Consider the following 22,210-nt stretch of genomic DNA (forward strand, 5'->3'; position numbering starts at 1 on the left):
CAGGGCTCTGAGCAACTTCCACTAGTGGAAGAGAAGGTGTCCCTGCCCATGTCAGGGGCGGATGGAACTAGATGATCATAGAATGATTGAATCATAGAATGGTTTGGCTCAGAAGGAACTTTAAATTTCATCCATTTCCAGCTTCCCTGCTATTAAAAGGGACATCTCTTACCAGACCAGATTGCTCAACACCCCATACAATCTGGCCTTGAACACCTCCAGGAATTGAACACCTCCACAACTTCTCTGTTCCACTGTCCCACCATCCTCAGAGCAAAGTATTTATTCCTTATACCTAATCTAATGCTACCATCTTTTAGGTTAAAGCTATTCCTCCTTGTCCTATAACTACACTCCCTGACAAAGAGTCTCTCCATAGATTTTCTGTAGGCCCCTGTTGTGGTTTAACCCAGTCAGCAGCTAAACACCACACAGCCGTTCACTCACCCTCCCCCCTCCCTCTCTAGGATGGGGGAGAGAAATGGAAATTGAAGCCTGTGAGTTGAGATAAAGACAGTTTATTAAGACAGAGAATATAATAATAATAATAATAACAACAATAACAATAATGATGATAATAGTACTAGTACTAATAATGTGTACAAAACAAGTGATGCACAATGCACTTGCTCACCACCCGCTGACCGATGCCCAGCCTAACCCCGAGCAGTCCGGCCCTCCTCCCCCTGGCTAGCCACCCCTAAATACTGTTTAGCATGACGTCAAATAGTATGGAATACCCCTTTGGCCAGTTTGGGCCAGCTGCTCTGGCCTCTCCCAGCTCTTGCTGCACCCCCAGCCTGCCCATTGGCAGGATAGAGTGAGAAGCTGAAACGTCCTTGGCTTGGTGTAAGCACTCTCTGCAACAATTCAAACATCAGCATGTTATCAGTACTCCTCTCATCCCAAGCCAAAAGACAGCATTCCACCAGCTACTAGGAAGAAAAGCAACTCTATCCTAACTGAAACCAGGACAGCCCCCTTTAGGTATTGGAAGGCTGCTAGAAGGTCTCCTCAGGGCCTTCCCTTCTGCAAGCTGGACAACCACAACTCTCTCAGCCTGCCTTCATAGGAAAGGACCTTGAGCCCTGTGATCATCTTTGTGGCCCTCCTCTGGACTCATTCTAATACTCCTGTTATATATGTTCATCTGATTCGTGTCAGTATGGAACAGTGCTAGGGCCTCATGGTATGATGAATGTGACCTTCTGTCTTACATACCTTTGTATAACCACAAGTCTAAGAAAAACAGAATGGTTAATGTATATAGTTCTTGTACCTTGCAAAGGAATTTGTGTCAGAAAATGTTCCTCAAATCTATGAACCTGTTTGCTTTTGTTATTCCAAACTTCTATTTCTGACAGTTACAGCCTTTTTTTTTTTTTTGTCTTCTTCTAGATTGACTTAACACTGCTATAGGTGTGACTGTCCCTTTGAATGGCTGGTGAGGAATGTTTTAATTACTCGTGAAGTGTCAATAAGAAAGCTATTTGTGTTTGTATGAAGTCTTTGATGTCTGGGGGTTTCAGAACAACTGATAACAACTAGTGACTGTTATGGGATACTATGTAAGCCTCTGATATCTGGCCAGGTGGCCAAGAGATTAAGAAGAAGAAAAAAAAGAAGCTGAAAGACGGCTGGGAGACAAGACCTGCAGGGGATGCCGTAAACTTGACACGCTGCCAAGAAGTACAAAGGGGAAGGACAAGAAAAAAACTTGGAGAGGAAGACTATGAGCCTTCAGCATGAAAGACCCCTAGAGACCCCCAGAGGGGCCACCGGAGACTGATGCGCATGCTCCAGTAGGAGGAACTGGACCCCAGAAGGTAATTATAATAACCTATTTTTTAAAAAGTAGTAATGAATATGTATTAGTCTAGGAGCATAAAAATCAGCTACTTGATGTAACTGGTGTGCATCCTGGTGGAGCGGAGACTCCCGGTGCACCCAGCGCTGTTTGGTTACCTCTATTCTTTTAATAAATCCTATTTTTTATTTAATCTTACTTTGGGACTGAGTGAATTTGTAACACTCCCACTTCCTTCTTGTGCTGGGGCCCCCAGACCTAACAAAGTATTCTGGGTGGGGTCTCATGAGAAGAGAGTGGAGGGGGAGAACCCCTCCCCTGCCCTGCTGGCTATGCTTCTGTAGATGTAGCCCAGGATACGATTGGCTTCCTGGGCTGCAAGCACGCACTGCCAGCTCATGGTGAGCTCCACCAACACCCCCACATTCTTCTCCTCAGGGCTTCTTTCAATCTATTCTCTGCCCAGCCTGTATTTGTCCTTGGGATTACCCCAAGGACATGTGGGACCTTGAACTTTGCCTCGTTTAACTTCATGAGTTTTGCACAGGCCCACCTCTGAAGCCTGTCAAGGTCCCTCTGGAAGGTTTCTTTTATCCCCATCATGTGAACTGCACCGCACAGCTTGGTGTCATCAGCAAACCTGAGGAGGGTGCACTCAATCCCGATGTCCATGTAACCAACAAATGTGTTAAACAGTGCTGGTCCCAATACTTAACCCTAAAGACTAACACTCTTTACTGATCACCAGTTCGATGTTGATACAATGACTGCAACTGTTTCAGTATGATCATCAAGCCAAATCCTTACCCAGCGAGTGGTCACAGAACCACAGAATCACAGAATCATCTAGGTTGGAAGAGACCTCCAAGATCACCTAGTCCACCTCTGACACTAACAAGTCCTTCACTAAATCATATCACTAAGTTCAACATCTAAACCTCTTTTGAAGACCTCCAGGGATGGTGACTCCACCACTTCTCTGGGCAGCCCGTTCCAATGCCTAACAACCCTTCTGGTAAAGATGTTCTTCTTAATATCCAAACTAAAACTCCCCTGGTGCAACTTTAGCCCATTCCCCCTCGTCCTGTCACCAGGCACGTGGGAGAACAGGCCAACCCCCACCTCACTACAGCCTCCTTTAAGGTACCTCTAGAGAGCGATAAGGTTGCCCCTGAGCCTCCTTTTCTCCAGGCTGAACAAGCCCAGCTCCCTCAGCTGCTCCTCGTAAGACTTGTTCTCCAGATCCCTCACCAGCTTTGTTGACCTTCTCTGGACTCTCTCAAGAACCTCGATGTCGTTCTTGTAGCGAGGAGCCCAAAACTGAACACACTACTCAAGGTGCGGCCTCACCAGAGCCGAGTACAGGGGGACAATCACTTCCCTAGACCTGCTGGCCACACTGCTTCTTATACAAGCCAGGATGCTGTTGGCCTTCTTGGCCACCTGAGCACACTGCTGGCTCATATTCAGCCAACTATCCACCAATACTCCCAGGTCCTTCTCTGCCAGGCAGCTTTCCAACCACTCATCTCCCAGCCTGTAGCTCTGCTTGGGGTTGTTGTGCCCTAGGTGCAGGACACAGCACTTGGCCTTGTGGAACTTCATACATTTGGCCTCAGCCCATTGGTGCAGCCTATCCAGATCCTCCTGCAGAGCCTTCCTACCCTCAAGCACATAGACATATGCACCTAACTTGGTGTCATCTGCGAACTTACTGAGGGTGCACTCAATCCCCTCATCCAGATCATCCATAAAGATCTTAAAGAGGACTTGGCCCAGTACTGAGCCCTGGGGGACGCCACTAGTGACCGGCCTCCAGCTGGATTTGACTCCATTTACCATGACTCTTTGGGTCTGGCTATCCAGCCAGTTTTTAACCCAATGAAGCGTACACTAGTCCAAGCCATAAGAAGCCAGTTTCTTGAGGAGAATGTTGTGGGAAATGGTGTCAAAAGCCTTGCTGAAGTCAAGGTAGACCACATCCACAGCCTTTCCCTCATCAGGTTCGTCAGTCAGGACCTGCCTTTCATAAACCCATGCTGGCTGGGCCTGATCACCTGGTTGCCCTGTAATTGTTGCATGATGACACTCAAGCTAAGCTACTCCATGAGCTTCCCTAGCACTGAGGTCGAACTAACGGGTCTATAGTTCCACCCATCAAATCTGTGGTCCACCCATCAAATCCATGTCTCTCCAGTTTAGAGATGAGAATATCATGGGGGGCATTGTCAAATGCATTGTACAAGTTCCGGTAGATTATGTCAGTTGCTCTTCCCCTATCCACCAATGCTGTAACTTTATCATAGAAGGCCATCATTTGTCAGGCATGATAAGCCCTTAGTCAAGACATGCTGGCTGTCACCAATCACCTCCTCATTTTCTATGTGTATTATATTTCTTGGGGTGCTGCTAAGAATGACCATAAGTTCTTCAGAAGGGACAGGCAATGAAGGAGGGTCAGTGGTGTGGTGCCTGATATTAGAGAGTGTTTTGATATTGTAGAGCTCAGGGCTGGGCTCAGAGACTTTCTTCTCTGAGACTGCAGAGTAGCAGTTTCCCTGTGAATACCTGGGTTTACTTCTTTCCTTGTGACTGAGCACACAGTGGGAGATCTCTTACTTTCAGAGGGGCTGCAGTCAATGCTCATGCCATGCTCCACTGTCCCTGGAGGTATCCTGGGCTCTGCAGGTAGCTCCAGATTCCCCTCTTGAAGGACACCACCTACGGGCCACATGTGGGAATAGCCCTGGCTACATAATGCAGTGACCATGCGCTGCCTCTGCTGTGAGCAGACACCCACCCACAGGTGAGTCTCAACAATGAGCCATTCCATCCTGAACCAAAGCCGGAACAGACTCTTGTAGGGAGCAATTCTTTGGGCCTATTCTTGACACTGGCTTGGCTAGGAAATTCCAGCCTTCAGGCAGTGTACATGAGTTATCCTGTTTATTACCAAAAGTGTTATGAGAGCCTTCACTGACTCACAGTTACTTGTATATGTATAAAGCATTTATATGATACAGAGCAGTTTCAGTCATTCATTGTAGTGGGAGGAATCCAAACACTTATGTAAGAATGCAAGGAGCAAAAGCAGTCACGATGACAATAAGGAAAAAGCAATTTTATTAATAATGATAAAAACAAACAAAGAAGCAAAAAAAAAAAAAAAAAAAAGTGTTGGAATGAGATGCACAATTTTCACTTCTGGAGAGTGAAAAAAACTTTATGAGTACTGAAAAACATCCCCCAAATCAGTTTCCTAACAGCATCCTTCAGCTCCTTGTTCCTCATGCTGTAGATGAGGGGGTTCACTGCTGGAGGCACCACTGAGTACAGAACTGCCAGCAAAAGATCAAGGGATGAGGAGGAAATAGAGGGGGGTTTCAGATAAGCAAACATGATATTACTGATGAACAGGGAGACAATGGCCAGGTGAGGGAGGCACGTGGAAAAGGCTTTGTTCTGTCCCTGCTGTGAGGGGATCCTCAGCACGGCTTTGAAGATCTGCACATAGGACAGCAACAGAAAAGCAAAAAATGCACTACCTGAGCAAAAGCAAAAGATGAGGAAGGCAACTTCTCTGAGGTAGGCATCAGAGCAGGAGAGCCTGAGGATCTGGGGGATTTCACAGAAGAACTGGTCCAGGGCATTACCTTGGCAGAGGGGAAGGGAAAAGGTATTGGCAGTGTGCAGCACAGCATAGAGAAAAGTACTGCCCCAGGCAGCTGCTGCCATGTTGACACAAGTTCTGCTGGTCATTATTGTCCCGTAGTGCAGGGGTTTGCAGATGGCAACGTAGCGGTCATAAGCCATGATGATGAGAAGATAAAACTCTGCTGAGACAAATGCAACAAACATAAAGACCTGGGTAACACAGCCAAAGAAGGAAATGGCCCTGGTGTCCCATAGGGAATTGGCCATGGCTTTGGGGAGAGTGGTGGAGATGGAGCCTAGGTCAAGGAGGGCAAGGTTGAAGAGAAAGAAGTACATGGGGGTGTGGAGGCGGTGGTCGCAGGCTACGGCTGTGAGGATGAGGCCGTTGCCCAGAAGGGCAGCCAGGTAGATGCCCAGGAAGAGCGCGAAGTGCAGGAGCTGCAGCTGACGTGTGTCTGCGAATGGCAGGAGGAGGAACTCTGTGGGGAAGCTGCTGTTGGACATTTGCTGACATTGGACATGGCTGTCTGTTGAAGAGAAGAAGGCAGGACAAAGTTAGAACAGACTTCTCCAAGGAACACCTATTGCAAGTCTTAGAATAGTCCCCCAGACCAGCCTTTCTCTTTGCAGGAGAACCTGTCTTCAGCTCTCTTGCTTGAGCTGTGGCTGGTGCTGGATGAGAATGGCACTGGGAGCAGGGGCTACTGTGGGCTCCAGAGGAGGTGTTCCTGTTATGAAGCAGGAGGGAAGCAGGAACATGGAGCAACCTCAAGTTCAGTCCACTTGTCAGATGAACGAGCCTTGCAAACAACTCATCTGACCACCGAGTTGTCCCAGATTCCCAGCTGCAACTCTGTAGTGTCTGGAGGAGGCTTGGACACTCAGCTCCTGCTGTTCTTGGCCAAAGTCTTCTTTCACCCTGCCTGTGCTCACAGACCCCATCCCACGCGGCTGTGCTCAGCGCTGCCCTGCAGCACTCTGCCACCAACAGGGCCCTGCCAAGGGGCACCTCCATGGCTGCAGGAGCTATGGGGCAGCTGACAGAGAGCTCGGCATGGCCAGCCAGGGCTGGGTGTTCTGGGATGACTGGGGGCACCTGCCTTAGGGCACTCCAAGGGGCTTCTGCCAGACTTCCTCACCTCACAGTGCAACCCAGCAGGAATCTCAAAGCCTACTCCATTGCCCACTTCCCTCCCAGGAACAAGGCCCAGCAGGAGACCCTTCCAGGACCTGCAGCTACATGGCCCTGCAGCCAGAGACTTACCTTGTCAAGGGCTGTGCAGATTTCTCCTGCCATCAGCTCTCAGCATCCTCCCAATCCACTCCCAACTGCCTCCAAGCCCTCTCTCCTTCTATCCTCTCCCTGTGCCACCTGTGGTCAGAGCCCCCAGCCCTGCTGTGTTGTGCAGAGGAACTGCTTCTGGGCAGAGCTGTCTCTCTGAACCAGGAACCTCTTGCCAAGAGCCCTCCCTGTCCCAGGAGCCCAGCCCAGATCAACAGCACAGGCCCAGCCCAAGTCATTGTAATCACCCCTCTGGGGGCTTTGGTGATGAGCCCATGAACCTCAGGCACTCAGAGACAATCGAAGAAATCTCTCAAGAAGTCCAAGTCAGATGCAAGTTTCCTGGAGTGTCCCCCGAGGGCCAGCATTGACACAGGCTTCCTTGGAGCTCGTTAGAGCAGAATATTGAAGGCAGCGAGGACAAGCAGACAGAGGGAAAGTGAAGGTGACACTCATGTGTAGGAAAACTGCATGTGGTTCACCAAGCAGAAGGGCTCATATTAATGAATGAATTTTGAGGAATCAAGTAAGGGGCAGTGTTGACAACACTGGACAAGCTCAGCAGTGATGAAACGAGAGCTGGCTTCAGCATAAAGCAATCCAACATCATACACCACGTGTGCTGCCCTGAAGTAATGTGATGACAGTTGGAGACCAAAGTCATGGTCTGACTGAACCCATTAGATGTTTTATAGGGATGGCTTTCCCATAATATAACTAGACCCATCAGTGACCAGTACATGCTGCTTCCCATTTTCTGGGAGTTTATTAGACAATGACATCTCTTCAATATGTGTCACCTCCTCCTGTAGCAATATTTCCAAGTCGCTGTTCTTTGGTCAGTCCTTAGTCACTTCCAAAATTTCAAGACTGGGGTTTCCTATTGGAGCCTGCTGTGAAATCAGTGCGACCCACTTGCTCCATGGAGCATCAGGCACATGATGCGTAGAGGAGACATTCCCTTGAAACATCCAGCCCAAAAGAGGCAAGTCGGTGCCCAGAGGAGCTGTGTGTCAACACAAACCACTTCCAAAGCAGCTCAAACCCCTTTGTATGCTACCAATATCACTTTCCCAGTTGAAGTAGGTCTTAGGTACTTACTAACCCTGACTCCTCAATCCTAGGGGTCAACCTCCCACCTCCCTTGGTACTTTCTGCCAGAGATTCCAGGTGGTGTGATTCTGGACCCCAGCCAGCCCTTCATGGGGCTCTGCCACCTGCCTCACCCCAGCTCTCTCCAGCGCCTTCCTTGATTCTCTCTGATGCACAACAGGATCTCCCAGTGTGTGCCAGCCAGCACATCTGCTGAGGGCCAGTGTGGCTGCTACAGGGGCAGGGAACTCAGCATGGCCCTTACAGCCCCCCTGCCCTGGGCCTGCCTCTCCCCTTGGCTTCAGCCCCGGCCTTGTCTCTGCTGGCAGGAGCGCTCTTGGCATGTGCTCCGTAGCCTCCCCTTACCTCCAGACAGCTGCTGCCCACTCAGGATGCTGGCACAAATGTGTTTTCACAAGCAGCACCACCCCATGGGCTGCTTCTCCTGGCCTCCCCCACCCCACTGCCTTGACTCCTTGTCTCTGCTGGGCCCCATCTCCTGCACTGAATTGGGCACCATCTCCTGCATCCCTTGGCTGTCAGCTCCCTCTCCCCTGCCCTGTAGTATGACAGTGCCATGGTGAGATGTGTTTCCAGTGGGCTGTCCACCAGACACAGTAATGAACACTATGAGCAGGACTAGAGGGGTCCTGCTTCCAGCCAGGGGGAGGCAGGGAGGAAAGGGACAACCGGGTTTACAGGACTGTGTATATTTAATGGCCTGGCACATCAGACCCACAGATGTATCAGGCTCTACTGGACGCCGGTGCACAGTGTACCTTAATGCCATCAAGCTATAAAGAGGTAGAACCCACCTGTATTTCTGAAGTGACAGGTGGGTCCCAAGAGTTAACTGTCTTGGAGGCTGAAGTGAGTCGAACTGGGAAGGAATGGCAAAAGCTCCCCATCGAGATTGGCCCAGAGGCTATGTGCATCCAAGACATAGTCTTCTTCAGGAATGGGTACTTCAAAGTTCCAAAAGAGCACGGGTGGGGCTTTGGCATAGCAGCCTTGGAGATGGAGGACATTAAAGAGTTGTCTACCTTGCTTGACCTTCCACAGAATCCTTCTGTTGTGGGTTTGCTGAGGGTTGAAGAACAGCAGGTGCCACTGGCTACCATGGTGGTGCACCTGAGGCAGCGTCACCCTAACTGAGACTCCCTGATTGCCATCCATGAGCTGGTTCATCGGCTGGAGAGCCAATGTGTAGATGTAGAACTTAGTAGCGTGGTTTAGGGATGGACTTGTCAGTACTAAGGTAAAGTTGCATGACCTGGGTTACACGTCCATTGAGGCACAATGCAGTTCTTTTGCCTTCTGCATCTATAGCACAGGAAGCATGACTTTGCTCTACTCTATTGACTGGGCAGGTCTTTTCACATTACTCAATTTAGTTTTCTGTGGCTGGAAGGGGACGGTTTCCCAAAAGCAGCCAAACTCATGGGTACAGCTACAGCCACTTGAAGATATATTTTCTTTAGTTTTCATCCTGAGTTTTCCACAGAAGACCCAAGAGAGACCATGGATGTCCAGGTATCTACAAAGATTCAGGTTGAATTTCTCAGACTCCAATGGTCATTTCAATTTTATTTATTTTATTTTATTTTATTTTATTTTATTTTATTTTATTTTATTTTATTTTATTTTATTTCACTTCATTTCATTTCATTTCATTTCATTTATTTATTTATTTTCCCAAGGAATCCCTGACTTGTCTTAGAAAAGGTTTCATGTGCTGGGCTGGGCTGCAGCTACAGGGACAAAGACCACTGCTGGCAGTGGAGGTATCGGACCTTCAGACTCTGCTTTTCCTCCCAATGCAGGTCTCTAAAGAAATCACCCTGGATAAATACCAATAGGAGAATGATGCTCAAAACTGAAATGCAGCAAAATTCAGCCTTTAAAGCAATAAAAGATTTGTATTAGGTGCTTTTTGAAATCTTCTTCCTTAATTACATCATGCAAGTTCTGCAATTAGCTGCACAAGGTGTGAAGGCTTGAAGAAAACTATGGAAGAAATGTTAGAAGTTTCTTTATTTTAATGAGTTCCATGGTGTATTATGGTGCTGAGTCTATGAAGCTCAGGTACTGAGAGAAGAGTGATGTAACCACTTGAGCAAGTAAAGTCAGAAGGAAAAGTTGAAGTGACTTGGAGTATTAATGGGCCCCACTGAGGGCTGTTACCAAGAGATTCTCCTCAGGGACTTGTTAGGGCAGATAATTGGAGACCATGATTGCAGACAGGCAAAGCACTGTGCTGAGAAAAGTCTTGGTTGGTTTTGGTGAAGCAGAAGAGCCAAGGCCTGACTCCAGCCACTGGGAAGGGAGATCCTGCACCCCCATATCCATCTCAAGGCTCTTCCTGGGGTCTGTGGGATGTTCTAAGCAGTGTGATGCCATGAGAAGAACAGTGGTATGACACCTCCCTGCCTCTGCAAGGGTTGCAAAGAATCAAGGAGGCCTCACTGAGACTACATCTCATCACCTCATAAGCTCTAGATAAGGGACAAAAACGTCAGGGCTTTTGGGGCCTTCCATTCTTGCCAGCAACCTCCACCTTCTCCTCTGCAAGCTTTCCTATGCTGTCCCACATTTTGTCCTATTTCCTGGAAGCCTACAGACACCCATCTCTGTTCTTCACCTTGCTCTCACCCTGGCATTTCCATCATTTCACCAATGTCTCATCAACCTTCACCAGCTGTTCCTTCAAACACAAAGCCAGGGTTTGATTACAGACAGTTTGGGTGACCTCTGGCACCACAGCAGTATACTTTGAGAGACATTTTTTCCTCTTTGTGGCCAGTGCCAACCTTCCAAGGTGCAATTTCTGGCAGTTTTCTTCTCCTGCTCTTTCCTACCACCAAAGAAAGTTCCACCTGGGTGGAAACCAGTCCTAAAGTAGGCATCCCAACCCATTGGCCTTCTTGCGGCCTGTCAGCCAACCAGATAGAAGTCACCTCACCAGCATCTTCCAAACCACGGTCCTTCTGCTGGCCTTGCAGCTTCTTGTTTAGACACACCCAAGCCTTGTGCCTCCTGCTGTCCATTCGTGGACTCAAACAGCAGGGACAGGACAACCCATATCTGGGCCTTCTTTCTGTCTGGGTCCTTCTCATTATGTAGGCAGAGGGGATCCCACAGTCAGCATGCCAACCAGGTGCCTTCTGCTGGCCTACCAGGACCACTAGCAGATGTCAGCTGAAAAGTACAGAACCTAGGTAGAAGTGTGGCCTGTCAACTACTTCAGACAGAAGTGACCTCACAGTCCATTTCTGTGACACGTTGCTGCTGCTGCCCTATCAACTGCAGAGACAGAAGTGACCTCACAGTCACTGCCACAGTCACATTCCTCCTGCTGGGGCAGGAGATCCTGAGGCAGAGCTGAGCTCATCAGAGCATTCCCACCCATCTCCTCCTTGTGGCCCACAAGCTGATAAGGTCCATGGTCCCTCGCATTCATCTTTGAATGCCATGTGACTGCATGTGGTGGATTTATGTGGCAAGGTTTTGGTAGTGGGGGGCCATTGGGGTGGCTTCTGTGAGAAGAATCCAGAAGCTGTCCCATGTTAGATAAGGGCCTTGCTGCTGGCCAGGGCTGGGCCGATAAGTGACATTGTTTGTGCCTCTGTGAGAGCATATTTAAGACAGGGAAAAAAAAAAAAAAAAACAAAAAACAGAACAGCAGCTGGGAGAGAGAGAGGAGTGCGAAACTGCCTTACAGGCACCAAGATCAGTGAAGAAGGAGGGGGAGAGGTGCTCCATGTCCTGGAGCAAAAGTCCCCTGTGGCCTGTGGTGAGGACCATCGTGAAGCAGGCTGTCCCCCTACAATCCATGGAGTACCACGGTGGAGCAGGTGGACCTGCAGTGATGGAGGCTGTGGCCTGTGGAGGACCCTCTCCAGAGCAGATTCCGGGCCAGACCTGTAGGCCTTGGAGAGGAGCCCACGCAGGAGCAGGTGACCTGGCAGGAGCTGCTCCCCATGGGGGACCCAAGCAGCCCCTGCACAGCCCCTGAGAGGCCCAGCCCCAGTTTCTGCCCCCCAGTTTTTGCTCCAGAAGGACTCCCCTAGGTCCTGTGTCACTTGTCCCACCTGGGTGCCTTGGCTACCCCAGGACATCCTGGAGGTAGTGGCCACCTCTGACTGGAAAACTGAAACCAGCCATGAAAGTAGATTGAGGAAACAGTTGAAACCTGTACAGAAAAGGACTTGATGTAACAGCTGAAAGAGTTTGCCAGCACCACCAGCTTTTTTTCTATGAATGTTCATTATTTATTTTCCCAGTTTTCTATTGACAGCACCATGGACAAATGCAATAAAAAAATCGTGCTTTCTTGATGAATAGTTTTATGCACACACTTACCAAAATACATTTCCCAACATTGCTAATGCTTCTTTTTCTTTTTCTTTTTCTTTTTCTTTTTCTTTTTCTTTTTCTTTTTCTTTTTCTTTTTCTTTTTCTTTTTCTTTTTCTTTTTCTTTTTCTTTTTCTTTTTCTTTTTCTTTTTCTTTTTCTTTTTTTTTCCCTCCCCTTATTCTGTCTTTGAAGAGCACTCCAAGGGAAAGAGTCACTGAATTAAAGAATTTAATTCAATTAAATTGAATTCATTTTCAAGTCCCCAGAAATCTTGCTGATCCAAATGCTTGACAGCCCAGTGCAGAAAGGCAGGGTAGTGTGACATAGCAGAGAGTGGCATCTGCAATGAACCTGTAAAGGGGTGAGAAAAAAAACTTACAGGGACACTGGGGGTTGTTTCTGGAGGCACAAAGAGCAATGCCAGGGCTGTGTGAGGTGCTTATGTCTGAATCGGTTCCTCATACACATGGGGCTGTTGAGAGTCATGAGTCACAGAATCACAGAATCATCTAGGTTGGGAGAGACCTCCAAGACCACCTAGTCCAACCTCTGACCTAGCACTGACAAGTCCTGCACTAAACCATATCACTAAGCTCTACATCTAACCATCTTTCAAAGACCTCAAGGGATAGTGACTCAACCACTTCCTTGGCAGCCCATTCCAATGCCTAACAAACCTTTCAGTAAAGAAGTTCTTCCTAATATCCAAACTAAACCTCCCCTGGTGCAACTCTAGCCCATTCCCCCTCGTCCTGTCACCAGGCACATGGGAGAACAGACCAACCCCCACCTCGCTACAGTCTCCTTTAAGGTATCTGTAGAGAGTGATAAGGTCACCCCTGAGCCTCCTTTTCCCCAGGCTAAACAACCCAAGCTCCCTTGGCCACTCCTCATAAGACTTGTTCTCCAGACCCCTCACCAGCTTCATCGCCCTTCTCTGGACTTGCTTGAGCACATCAATGTCCTTCTTCTAGTGAGGGGCCCAAAACTGAACACAGTACTCGAGGTGCGGCCTCACCAGAGCCGAGTACAGGGGGACGATCACTTCCCTAGACCTGCTGGCCACACTGCTTCTTATAGAAGCCAGGATGCTGTTGGCCTTCCTGGCCACTTGAGCACACTGCTGGCTCATATTCAGCCAACTATCCACCAATACTCCCAGGTCCTTCTCCACCTGGCATCTTTCCAACCATTCATCTCCCAGCCTGTAGCGTTGCTTGGGGTTGTTGTGCCCCAGGTGCAGGACCCAGCACTTGGTCTTGTTGAACTTCATTCAGCTGACCTCAGCCCATCGGTCCAGCCTATCCAGATCCTCCTGCAGAGCCCTCCTACCCTCGACCAGATAGACATATGCACTTAACTTGGTGTGGTCTGCAAATTTACTGAGGGTTCACTCAATCCCCTCATCCAGATCATCGATAAAGATATTAAAGAGAATTGGCCCCAGTCCCTGGGGGACTCCTCTAGTGACTGGCCTCCAACTGGATTTAACTCAATTCACCACAACTCTTTGGGCCCAGCTATCCAGCCAGTTTCTAACCCAACAAAGCGTACATGAGACCAAGCCATGAGCAGTGAGTTTCTCGAGGAGAATGCTGTGGGAAACAGTGTTGAAAGTCTTACTGAAGTCAAGATAGGCCACAGCCACAGCCTTTCCCTCATCCACTAAGTGTGTCACTTTGTCATAGAATGAGAACAGGTGTGTTAAGCAGGACCTGCCTTTCATAAACCCATGCTGGCAGGGCATGATTGCCTGGATGCCCTGCAAGTGCCGTGTGATGGCACGAGCTTCCTTGAGCTTCCCCAGTACCGAGTTCAGACTGACAGGCTTGTCGTTCCAAGATCCTCCTTCCAGCCATTTTGTAGGTGGGCATCTCATTTGCTAGTCGCCAGTTGACTGGGACCTCCCCTCATAGCCAGGACTGCTGATAAATGATGGAAAGTGGCTTGGCCAGCTCTTCTGCCAGTTCTCTCAGTACCCTTGGGTGGATCCCATTCGGCCCCATCGATTTGCGTACATGTAAGTGCTGTAGCAGTCCGCCAACCATTTCCTTGTGGATTATGAGGGCCACATTCTGCTGCCTATCCCCTCCCACCAGCTCAGGGTACTTGGTATCCAGAGAACAACTGGTCTTGCCACTAAATATTGAGGCAAAGAAGGCATTAAGCACCTCATCTTTTCCTCATCTCTTGTCACTAAGTTTCCCCCCACATCCAGCAAAGGATGGAGATTCTCCTTAGTCCTTCTTTTCATGTTTATGTATTTATAAAAACATTTTCCGTTATTCTTAACAGCAGTAGCCAGATTAAGCTCCAGGTGAGCTTTGACCTTTCTAATTTTGTCCTTGCACAGCCTCACAACATCCTTATAGTCTTCCTGAGTGGCCCACCCTCTTTTCCAAATGTCATACAGTCCCTGACTTGCACACCACGTGCAGTGCACTGCAGTGCTTGCAATGTCCCTCTTGGTCCTGTAGCCACTGCCAGAGGCTGGAAGGCACCTCAGCCCTGCATTGCTTTCTCCTGCTCTGCCCTCCTCTGAGATGCCCCAAGGCATGAGGAATGGGCACACGGACCTCGGTTCAAGGAATCACATCCCAGGACTGCACTCAGGTGGCTTCCCAGGAGATGTTACTTGGCCTCGTGACACTATCTTGCCCCACTGGCCTTCATGAAATATATGGGAATAACTGATGGCCTTTGTGCTCCTTTGTGTTCATCTTTCCTGTGTGCATACAATGTGGCTGCTGGCACCAGTAGCAAAGGGTTTCTCTCCCCATATCTCCACTGCACACAAACAGGGAGTTGCTCTTCTCCTGAGACATACAATCTCCCAGGGGACAATTTGCAGCTGAGTGCATCTGTGCTGGCCTGGACAGACAGAGCTGCACCCCTTCACCATGCAACTCCCATTCCATACAGCCCTGAGACGGTGCTGCTCTGCAGACTATTAAAAATATCCAAAAAGACACCAGAATTCATCTTGTGCCTGAAATGCTTTACATTATCACTCTTATGCAGAAGATTAAGGGAAATTTCTTGTTTCTGAAACACAACAATGCACCAGTTTCCTCAAGGCATCCTTGAGCCCCTGGTTCCTCATGCTGTAGATGAGGGGGTTCACTACTGGAGGCACCACCGAGTACAGAAATGACACCAACAAGTCCAGGTATGTGGAAGAGATCGAGGAGGGCTTCAGGTGGGCAAACATGACAGTGCTGAGAAACAGGGAGACCACGGCCAGGTGAGGGAGGCATGTGGAAAAGGCTTTGTGCCGGCCCTGCTCAGAGGGCATCCTCAGCACGGCCCTGAAGATCTGCACATAGGACACCACAATGAAGACAAAACATACAATGGTTAAACAGGCACTAAAGATGAGAAGCTGACCTTCCCTGAGATAGGCGTGAGAGCAGGAGAGCTTGAAGATCTGGGGGATTTCACAGAAGAACTGGTCCAGGGCATTGCCTTGGCAGAGGGGCAGGGAAAATGTAGTGGCCTTGTGCCAGATAGCATAGAGAAAGCCACTGCCCCAGGCAGCTGCTGCCATCTGGGCACAAGCTCTGCTGCCCAGGAGGTTCCCATAGTGCAGGGGTTTGTAGATGGCAACGTAGCGGTCGTAGGCCATGATGGTGAGAAGATAAAACTCTGCTGAAAAAAAAGAAAAATAAAAAAAACTGAGCAGCACAACCTGTGTAGGAAATGGCTGTGGTATCCCATAGGGAGTTGGCCTTGGCTTTGGGAATGGTGGTAGTAATAGTGCCCAGGTCAAGGAGGGCGAGGTTGAGGAGGAAGAAGTACATGGGGGTGTGGAGGCGGTGGTCACAAGCTACAGCAGTGAGGATGAGGCCATTGCCCAGGAGGGCAGCCAGGTAGATGCCCAGGAAGAGCCCGAAGTGCAGGAGCTGCAGCTCGTGCGTGTCTGTGAATGGCAGCAGGAGGAACTCATTGGGGAAGCTGCTGTTGGGCATTCTCTGACTTTGGACAAGGCTGTCTGTTGAAGAGAAGAAGGCAAAACAAAGTTAGAACAGACTTCTCTGAGGAAAACCTAATGCAAGTCATATTGCACCCCCAAACTGAGCCTCTCCCTTAGCACGAGAACTGTTCTGCAGCTCTCCTGCTCAAGCTGCAGCTGGTGTTGGCTGAGGGAGGCACTGGGAGCAGGGGCTGCTTCAGGCTCTAGAGGAGTCCTTCCTGCAGGATCTGCAGCTCGCGTGTGTCTGCGAATGGCAAGAGGAGGAACAAGTTGGGGAAGCTGCTGTTGGACATTTGCTGTCCTCTCAGGAGGCCACCCCAGCCCAAACCCTCCCCAGCTCTCCACACCTCCTTTCCTCTCCCCAGCACAGCCCAGCCCAGCCTAGCAGAACAGCCCATGCTGGGATGGCACACAAACAGGAAATGGAGAAGGGGAGGTCAGTAGCAGTGTCCCTGCTGCTGCCATCTGCAGGATGTAAACCCCGCCACTCCACCTTCTCAGACATCCTGCAGCCCCCCAGTCCAGCCCCACTCCCCAGCACAGCACAGCATGACACTGCTGGCCCTGGGGCTCCTCAGGCAGCACCATTGCACACACACAGAGCCCTGCTCTGCTCCCAGGACACCCCATGTCCCGCACAGCCTTGCGCCAGCCCAGCACGTCTGGGCTGGCCTGAGCAGCCATTCCTGCAGCCCCTTCCCATGCTGCCCACAGCCCCCCAGCTGGTGGTGCTGCTTTGCAGAGCGAGGGCTGTGGTGCACAGGGCCATGGGGGCAATCTGCAGGGCCATGCTGGTCAGGCTGGGAAGGCAGAGCCAGCTGGTGGGGGGCACTGCCACTGAGTGCCTCCCACACAAGTGGTTCCTTGGCCATGGGGGCTGCGCACAGATAGCTGCCCTTCTTCAGAGTCAGAGACTCATGGAATAGTCTGAGCTGGACAGGACCCACAAGAAGCATCAAGTCCAACTCATTTCCAATGTTGGGAGCTGTTTTTCACTGTATTCAGTACATGAAATTCAACCAGAGGAATAACAATAAATCCAGGAGATTGTTTTCCCTATGCCTGCCATGTTTCCTGGAGTTGCAGAGCTCTCCTTGCGCTGATTTAGCACCTTGAATGCTTTAGCACCTAGTTGCCTCCACGTTGGACAGACTCATGTTCTGTATGTTCCATGCTCTCCTGCCTCTCCTGAGCAACAAGAAGAATCAGTCCTCACAGTAACACAAGGGCTCTGAAGAAGAATGTGGGAGGTGAAAGAGGGAAGCTTGGGAAAAAAAATAAAATAAAATAATAAAATAAATAAAAATAAAATAAAATAAAACAAAACAAAATAAAATAAAATGAAATGAAATAAAATAAAATAAAATAAAATAAAATAAAATAAAATAAAATAAAATAAAATAAAATAAAATAAAATAAAATAAAATAAAATAAAATAAAATAAAATAAAATAAAATGAAATAAAATGAAATAAAATAAAATAAATCCTGGGACTCCCTGGCAGTGCTGCTGTGCCAGGACTCTTTCCTTCCACCTTTGCACACATCCAAGTGCCCCTGCAGCTCCACCACAGGTCTCTGAGGAAGAATCTCAGGCAAGCAAATCACAGCAGGGTTCTTTCTTTTATTTAAATACACAGAGCTTGGATTCTCATTTATTCCATGTCTCAGAGTCACACAGACAGGTAGATACTGAAATGGAAGGGGATGAATAATGATACCTTTGTGTGCAACACCATCACATATAAATCAAAGATAAGATAATGCTACACAACCACACACAAATTTCCAACTTCTAGGCCTGTAATGAGCTACATTATAAATGATATGCAGAGGAAGAATGGCAGTTTATTGGTTCTGAAAATATCCAGTTACCAATTCGCACACTGCATCCTTGAGCTCCTTGTTCCTCATGCTGTAGATGAGGGGGTTCACTGCTGGAGGCACCACTGAATACAAAACTGCCAGCAAAAGATTCAGGGAGGAGGACGATACAGAGAGGGGCTTCAGATAGTCAAATAATCCAGTGCTGATGAACAGGGAGACCACGGCCAGGTGAGGGAGGCATGTGGAAAAGGCTTTGTGCCGGCCCTGCTCAGAGGGCATCCTCAGCACGGCCCTGAAGATCTGCACATAGGAGAGCACAACATAAAGAAAACATCCAAATGCTAAGCAGGCACTAACCACAAGAAGCCCAACTTCTCTGAGGTAGGCATCAGAGCAAGACAGCTTGAGGATCTGGGGAATTTCACAGAAGAACTGGTCCAGGGCATTGCCTTGGCAGAGGGGAAGGGAAAAGGTATTGGCAGTGTGCAGCACAGCATAGAGAAAAGTACTGCCCCAGGCAGCTTCTGCCATGTTGACACAAGTCCTGCTGGTCATTATTGTCCCGTAGTGCAGGGGTTTGCAGATGGCAACATAGCGGTCATAAGCCATGATGGTGAGAAGAGAAAACTCTGCTGAAATGAAAAAGACAAAGAATAAAATCTGAGCAGCACATCCATAGGAGGAAATGGCCCTGGTGTCCCACAGGGAATTGGCCATAGCTTTGGGAACAGTGGTGGAGATGCAGCCCAGGTCGAGGATGGCGAGGTTGAGGAGGAAGAAGTACATGGGGGTGTGGAGGCGGTGGTCACAGGCTACAGCAGTGAGGATGAGGCCATTGCCCAGGAGGGCAGCCAGGTAGATGCCCAGGAAGAGCGCGAAGTGCAGGAGCTGCAGCTTGCGTGTGTCTGCGAATGGCAGGAGAAGGAACTCTGTTGGGAAGCTCCTGTTGGACATTTGCTGCCTCAGGGCATGGTTGCCTGTCCATGGAGTAATAGACAGTGACATGTTAGAGAGACTTTTCTGAGCAAAAACAAACCTTATTTCAAAGAAAATATCCTTAACAAGGCTGTATCCTCACTGCATCTTCATCTCAAGAAGACTTGCTCCTGCCTGGAGCTCTGCATCTGTCTGCCTAAAGATGCCACAGAGACCATGAAGATCCTCTGTAATCTCAGCAGTAATCAGTGCTGCTAGTAAAGAACACCAGGGGTCCATCTCAGGTATCCACTGGCCAGAGGTATCTCCCTATTTACAAGTGCTGAGAAGGACATCCACCAATCCCACAAGAAACAATGAAGGTTGTGCTGGTGCTGTCTGTAGGCTAAAGGGTGCGGAGTGAAGTTGTGAGGTTCCTCAAAGACCTACACATCTCTTTTAACTGTAATGCTCTATGAGTTTAGGTCCCTTCTACAGTCCTAACAACACAATTATCATCTCCCTGACTGTCATCCAAAGCAGGAAATTAAAAAATGAGACCTCAGAGAGTGCCATCTTGTCAGTTATGGCAGGTGTTGTTCTTCCCTTTCAAGAATCTCCCCCAGAAATGCCCTGGGGGTGCTGGGGAGATATGAGGAGCCTGGCCCATGTAGCAGCCCCCTGCCGGCAGCAGGACCCTGCTCTGCCCTGGCTTTTTGGTCCTTCCAGCCACAGCTTCTCCCCGCAGTGTCCTGGGTAGCTCCCCGGGCAGGCTGAGTGCTGAGCCTCTCAGGCAGCAGAGGCCCTGCCCCAGCACACAGCCGCTGAGGCACAGCAGGGACCCTGATCTGCACCACAGCCCTGGGCACCCCTGCCTGCACCCTGCTTGCACAGCCTGAACCAGCCCCAAGAGAAGGAACCCTCAAGTCCTGTCCCTCTGACAGCTTTGGTAGGTAATCCCTGCTCTGGAGCTTGACATTCTTCTGTTATCCAAAGAAACTCTGAGAGTTCTCCTGAAAGATCCCATAGGCTGTTGGATCTGCCATCAAATCTGAAGATGGCACCAGGAACAACAGCTGCATTGCCCTGCAGAGAGAGACTTACCCTGTTCAGGGCTCTGAAGATTTCTCCTGCAGTGAGCTCTCAGCATCCCCCCTCCACACTGCCTTTAACATCTCCCTCCCTTCTCTCACTGCCCTTGTCCCCTGCAGGCAGTGCCCCCAGCCCTGCTGTGCTGTGCAGAGGAGCAGCTTCTGGGCAGAGCTGTCTCTCTGCAGTGCTGCCCGCTTGCCAGGAGCTCCCCTTGGGCCCAGGAGCCCGGCCCAGCTCAGCAGCACAGCTCCAGCCCAACACCTCTCTGTCTCTCCCCTCTCTTATGTCTTTTGAGATCTCCCTGGGCCTCCAGGGGAACCACCTTTGAAACACACTGAAGTAATTACTGATGTTCCTTCCTTCAGCTGCTGAAGGAATCTCATTTCCAGCTCCATCCTTCCTTATTCAGAAAATGGATGAGGTCCAAGGATCACCTTTCCATGCCCTGTTTTTAGGCAGGACACTCCTGCAAGGACAGGGATGGATCTTCCTTCTCCCTGCTGATGGAAAAGTTACAACTGAGCCAACCAAGGCACCTCCTTCTTTGTTTGCTGTCCAGAGGCTAGAAGGGGTCTCTGCTCTCTCCCATGCCTCACATTTGGAAACTGCCCTGGCTATGTTACACAGTGACCATTCACTGCCTCTACTGTGAACAGCACTGGGAGCTCTTGACAAGCCCCTGGGCCTCCAGGGGAATCAACTTGGAATCAAACCGATGCAATCACTGTTCTTCCTGCTGTCAGCTAGCGAGAGACACCTATTTCCAGTGCCACCTTTTCTCTTAAATCAAAATACGTGTTTGTTATGGGAATCATCTTTTCTTGTCCTTTTATTAGTTAGGACACCCACGAATTTTATTGCATTTCTTTCAAGCACCTGTTGATATTCCAGAGAACTAATCTTTTTCACTGCAAATGAAATCCCTCTGTCTACACAGACTACACAACCCAGCAAGCTCATAGAGTCATAGAATGTTTGTGGTTAGGAAAGACCTTAAGCTCTAGTTCCAGTCCCCGTGAAATTGGCAGAGTCACCTCCCACTAGACCAGAAGTGCTCAAGGTCCCATCCAGGATCCGAACAGGCTGAGACCCCAACAGGCCGGGAGCCCGGAGCGGCGCCGAGAGATCGAGTTGCTACGGGAGACCAGAGGCGTCAGTGGACACCGGCAGCCGACCCTCACCATGTGGCGAGTCGGCACAGAGCAGAGGGGCGGACATCAGGACCCTGCAGCCTGTCTGACATAACCATGGAGGCAGTGGCAGCTGTGCTGAGCTGTGCTGCTTCACTCTAGCATTCTTTTCATAAGAGGTTTATCTTGCAATGAAAAAAGACTATTCGTCCTCAGATCGGTGTTATAACTATTACTAATGACGAAACACATTACTAACGATTTTCACAAACCGCATTTAAGGTTGCAGCTGGCACTGCCTGCAGCCGTATAGCAGACGTTACACTCTCTTTCCTAACTAGTAATCATGTGTCTCATCCATTTGTGGTGAATGGTCAGTGGCAAAAAGAAAAGGGGGAGAGTAAGGGGCAACAAAGACAGAAACGGTACCAGGAGGATGCCACTGACACTAACAGCACGGGTAATAGGAGTAGTATAAGTGACACAGGTGATGGTGCGGGGCGCTCTGCCTGCTGCTCGCCTTCGCCTGCCTGTGCACTGCTGCCAACGGTGCTAGAGCAAAATGTGAAGACTGCTCAGACGGCAGTGATGAGAGTGCTTGTGTGAAGAAGACGTGTGCTGAATCTGACTTTGTGTGCAACAGTGGTCAGTGTGTGCCAAACAGATGGCAGTGTGATGGGGATCCAGACTGTGAAAATGGGTCTGATGAGAGTGCTGGGCTGTGTCATATGAGAACAGTGTCATGGAAATGTGATGGTGAAAAAGACTGTGACAGTGGAGAAGATGAAGAGAATTGTGGCAATGTGACTTGTAGTGCAGCAGAGTTCACATGCAGCAGTGGACAATGTATTTCCAAAAGCTTTGTCTGCAATGGTCAAGGTGACTGCTCCAACCACTCGGATGAATCTTTGGAGCAGTGTGGCCCCCAGCCTGCACCTCCGGTGAAGTGTTCTGTGAGTGAGGTGCAGTGCAGCTCAGGTGAATGTATCTACAAGAAGTGGTGATGTGACAGAGATCCTTATTGCAAGGATGGAAGTGATGAAATTAACTGCCCTTCTTGGACCTGTGGACCAGACTAGTTCA

The 22,210-nt window shown here is 49.3% G+C and overlaps 2 protein-coding genes and 2 pseudogenes across 4 annotated transcripts in view; all 4 read right to left on the reverse strand.

The window, feature by feature from the left end:
* Positions 1–22,210, reverse strand: part of LOC311216457 (antigen WC1.1-like) — a gene marked incomplete at both ends in the record, with an annotated part of 568,360 nt that overhangs the window by 232,342 nt on the left and 313,808 nt on the right. The gene's annotated exons all lie outside the window — the stretch shown is intronic.
* Positions 5,006–5,965, reverse strand: LOC311216633 (olfactory receptor 14C36-like; the record flags this gene model as incomplete). The annotated part of the gene is made up of 1 exon (XM_084298165.1): positions 5,006–5,965. The coding sequence occupies one exon, from the start codon at positions 5,963–5,965 to the stop codon at positions 5,006–5,008; it is 960 nt and encodes a 319-aa protein (XP_084154291.1).
* On the reverse strand, positions 15,217–16,159 carry LOC311216634 (olfactory receptor 14C36-like; annotated as a pseudogene). Its single transcript has one exon. The product of its transcript is annotated as an olfactory receptor 14C36-like (transcript).
* Positions 17,980–18,944, reverse strand: LOC311216635 (olfactory receptor 14A16-like; annotated as a pseudogene). Its single transcript has one exon. The product of its transcript is annotated as an olfactory receptor 14A16-like (transcript).

The sequence above is a fragment of the Netta rufina genome (assembly GCF_964035555.1).
Source record: "Netta rufina genome assembly, chromosome: 18".
Lineage (NCBI taxonomy): Eukaryota > Metazoa > Chordata > Aves > Anseriformes > Anatidae > Netta > Netta rufina.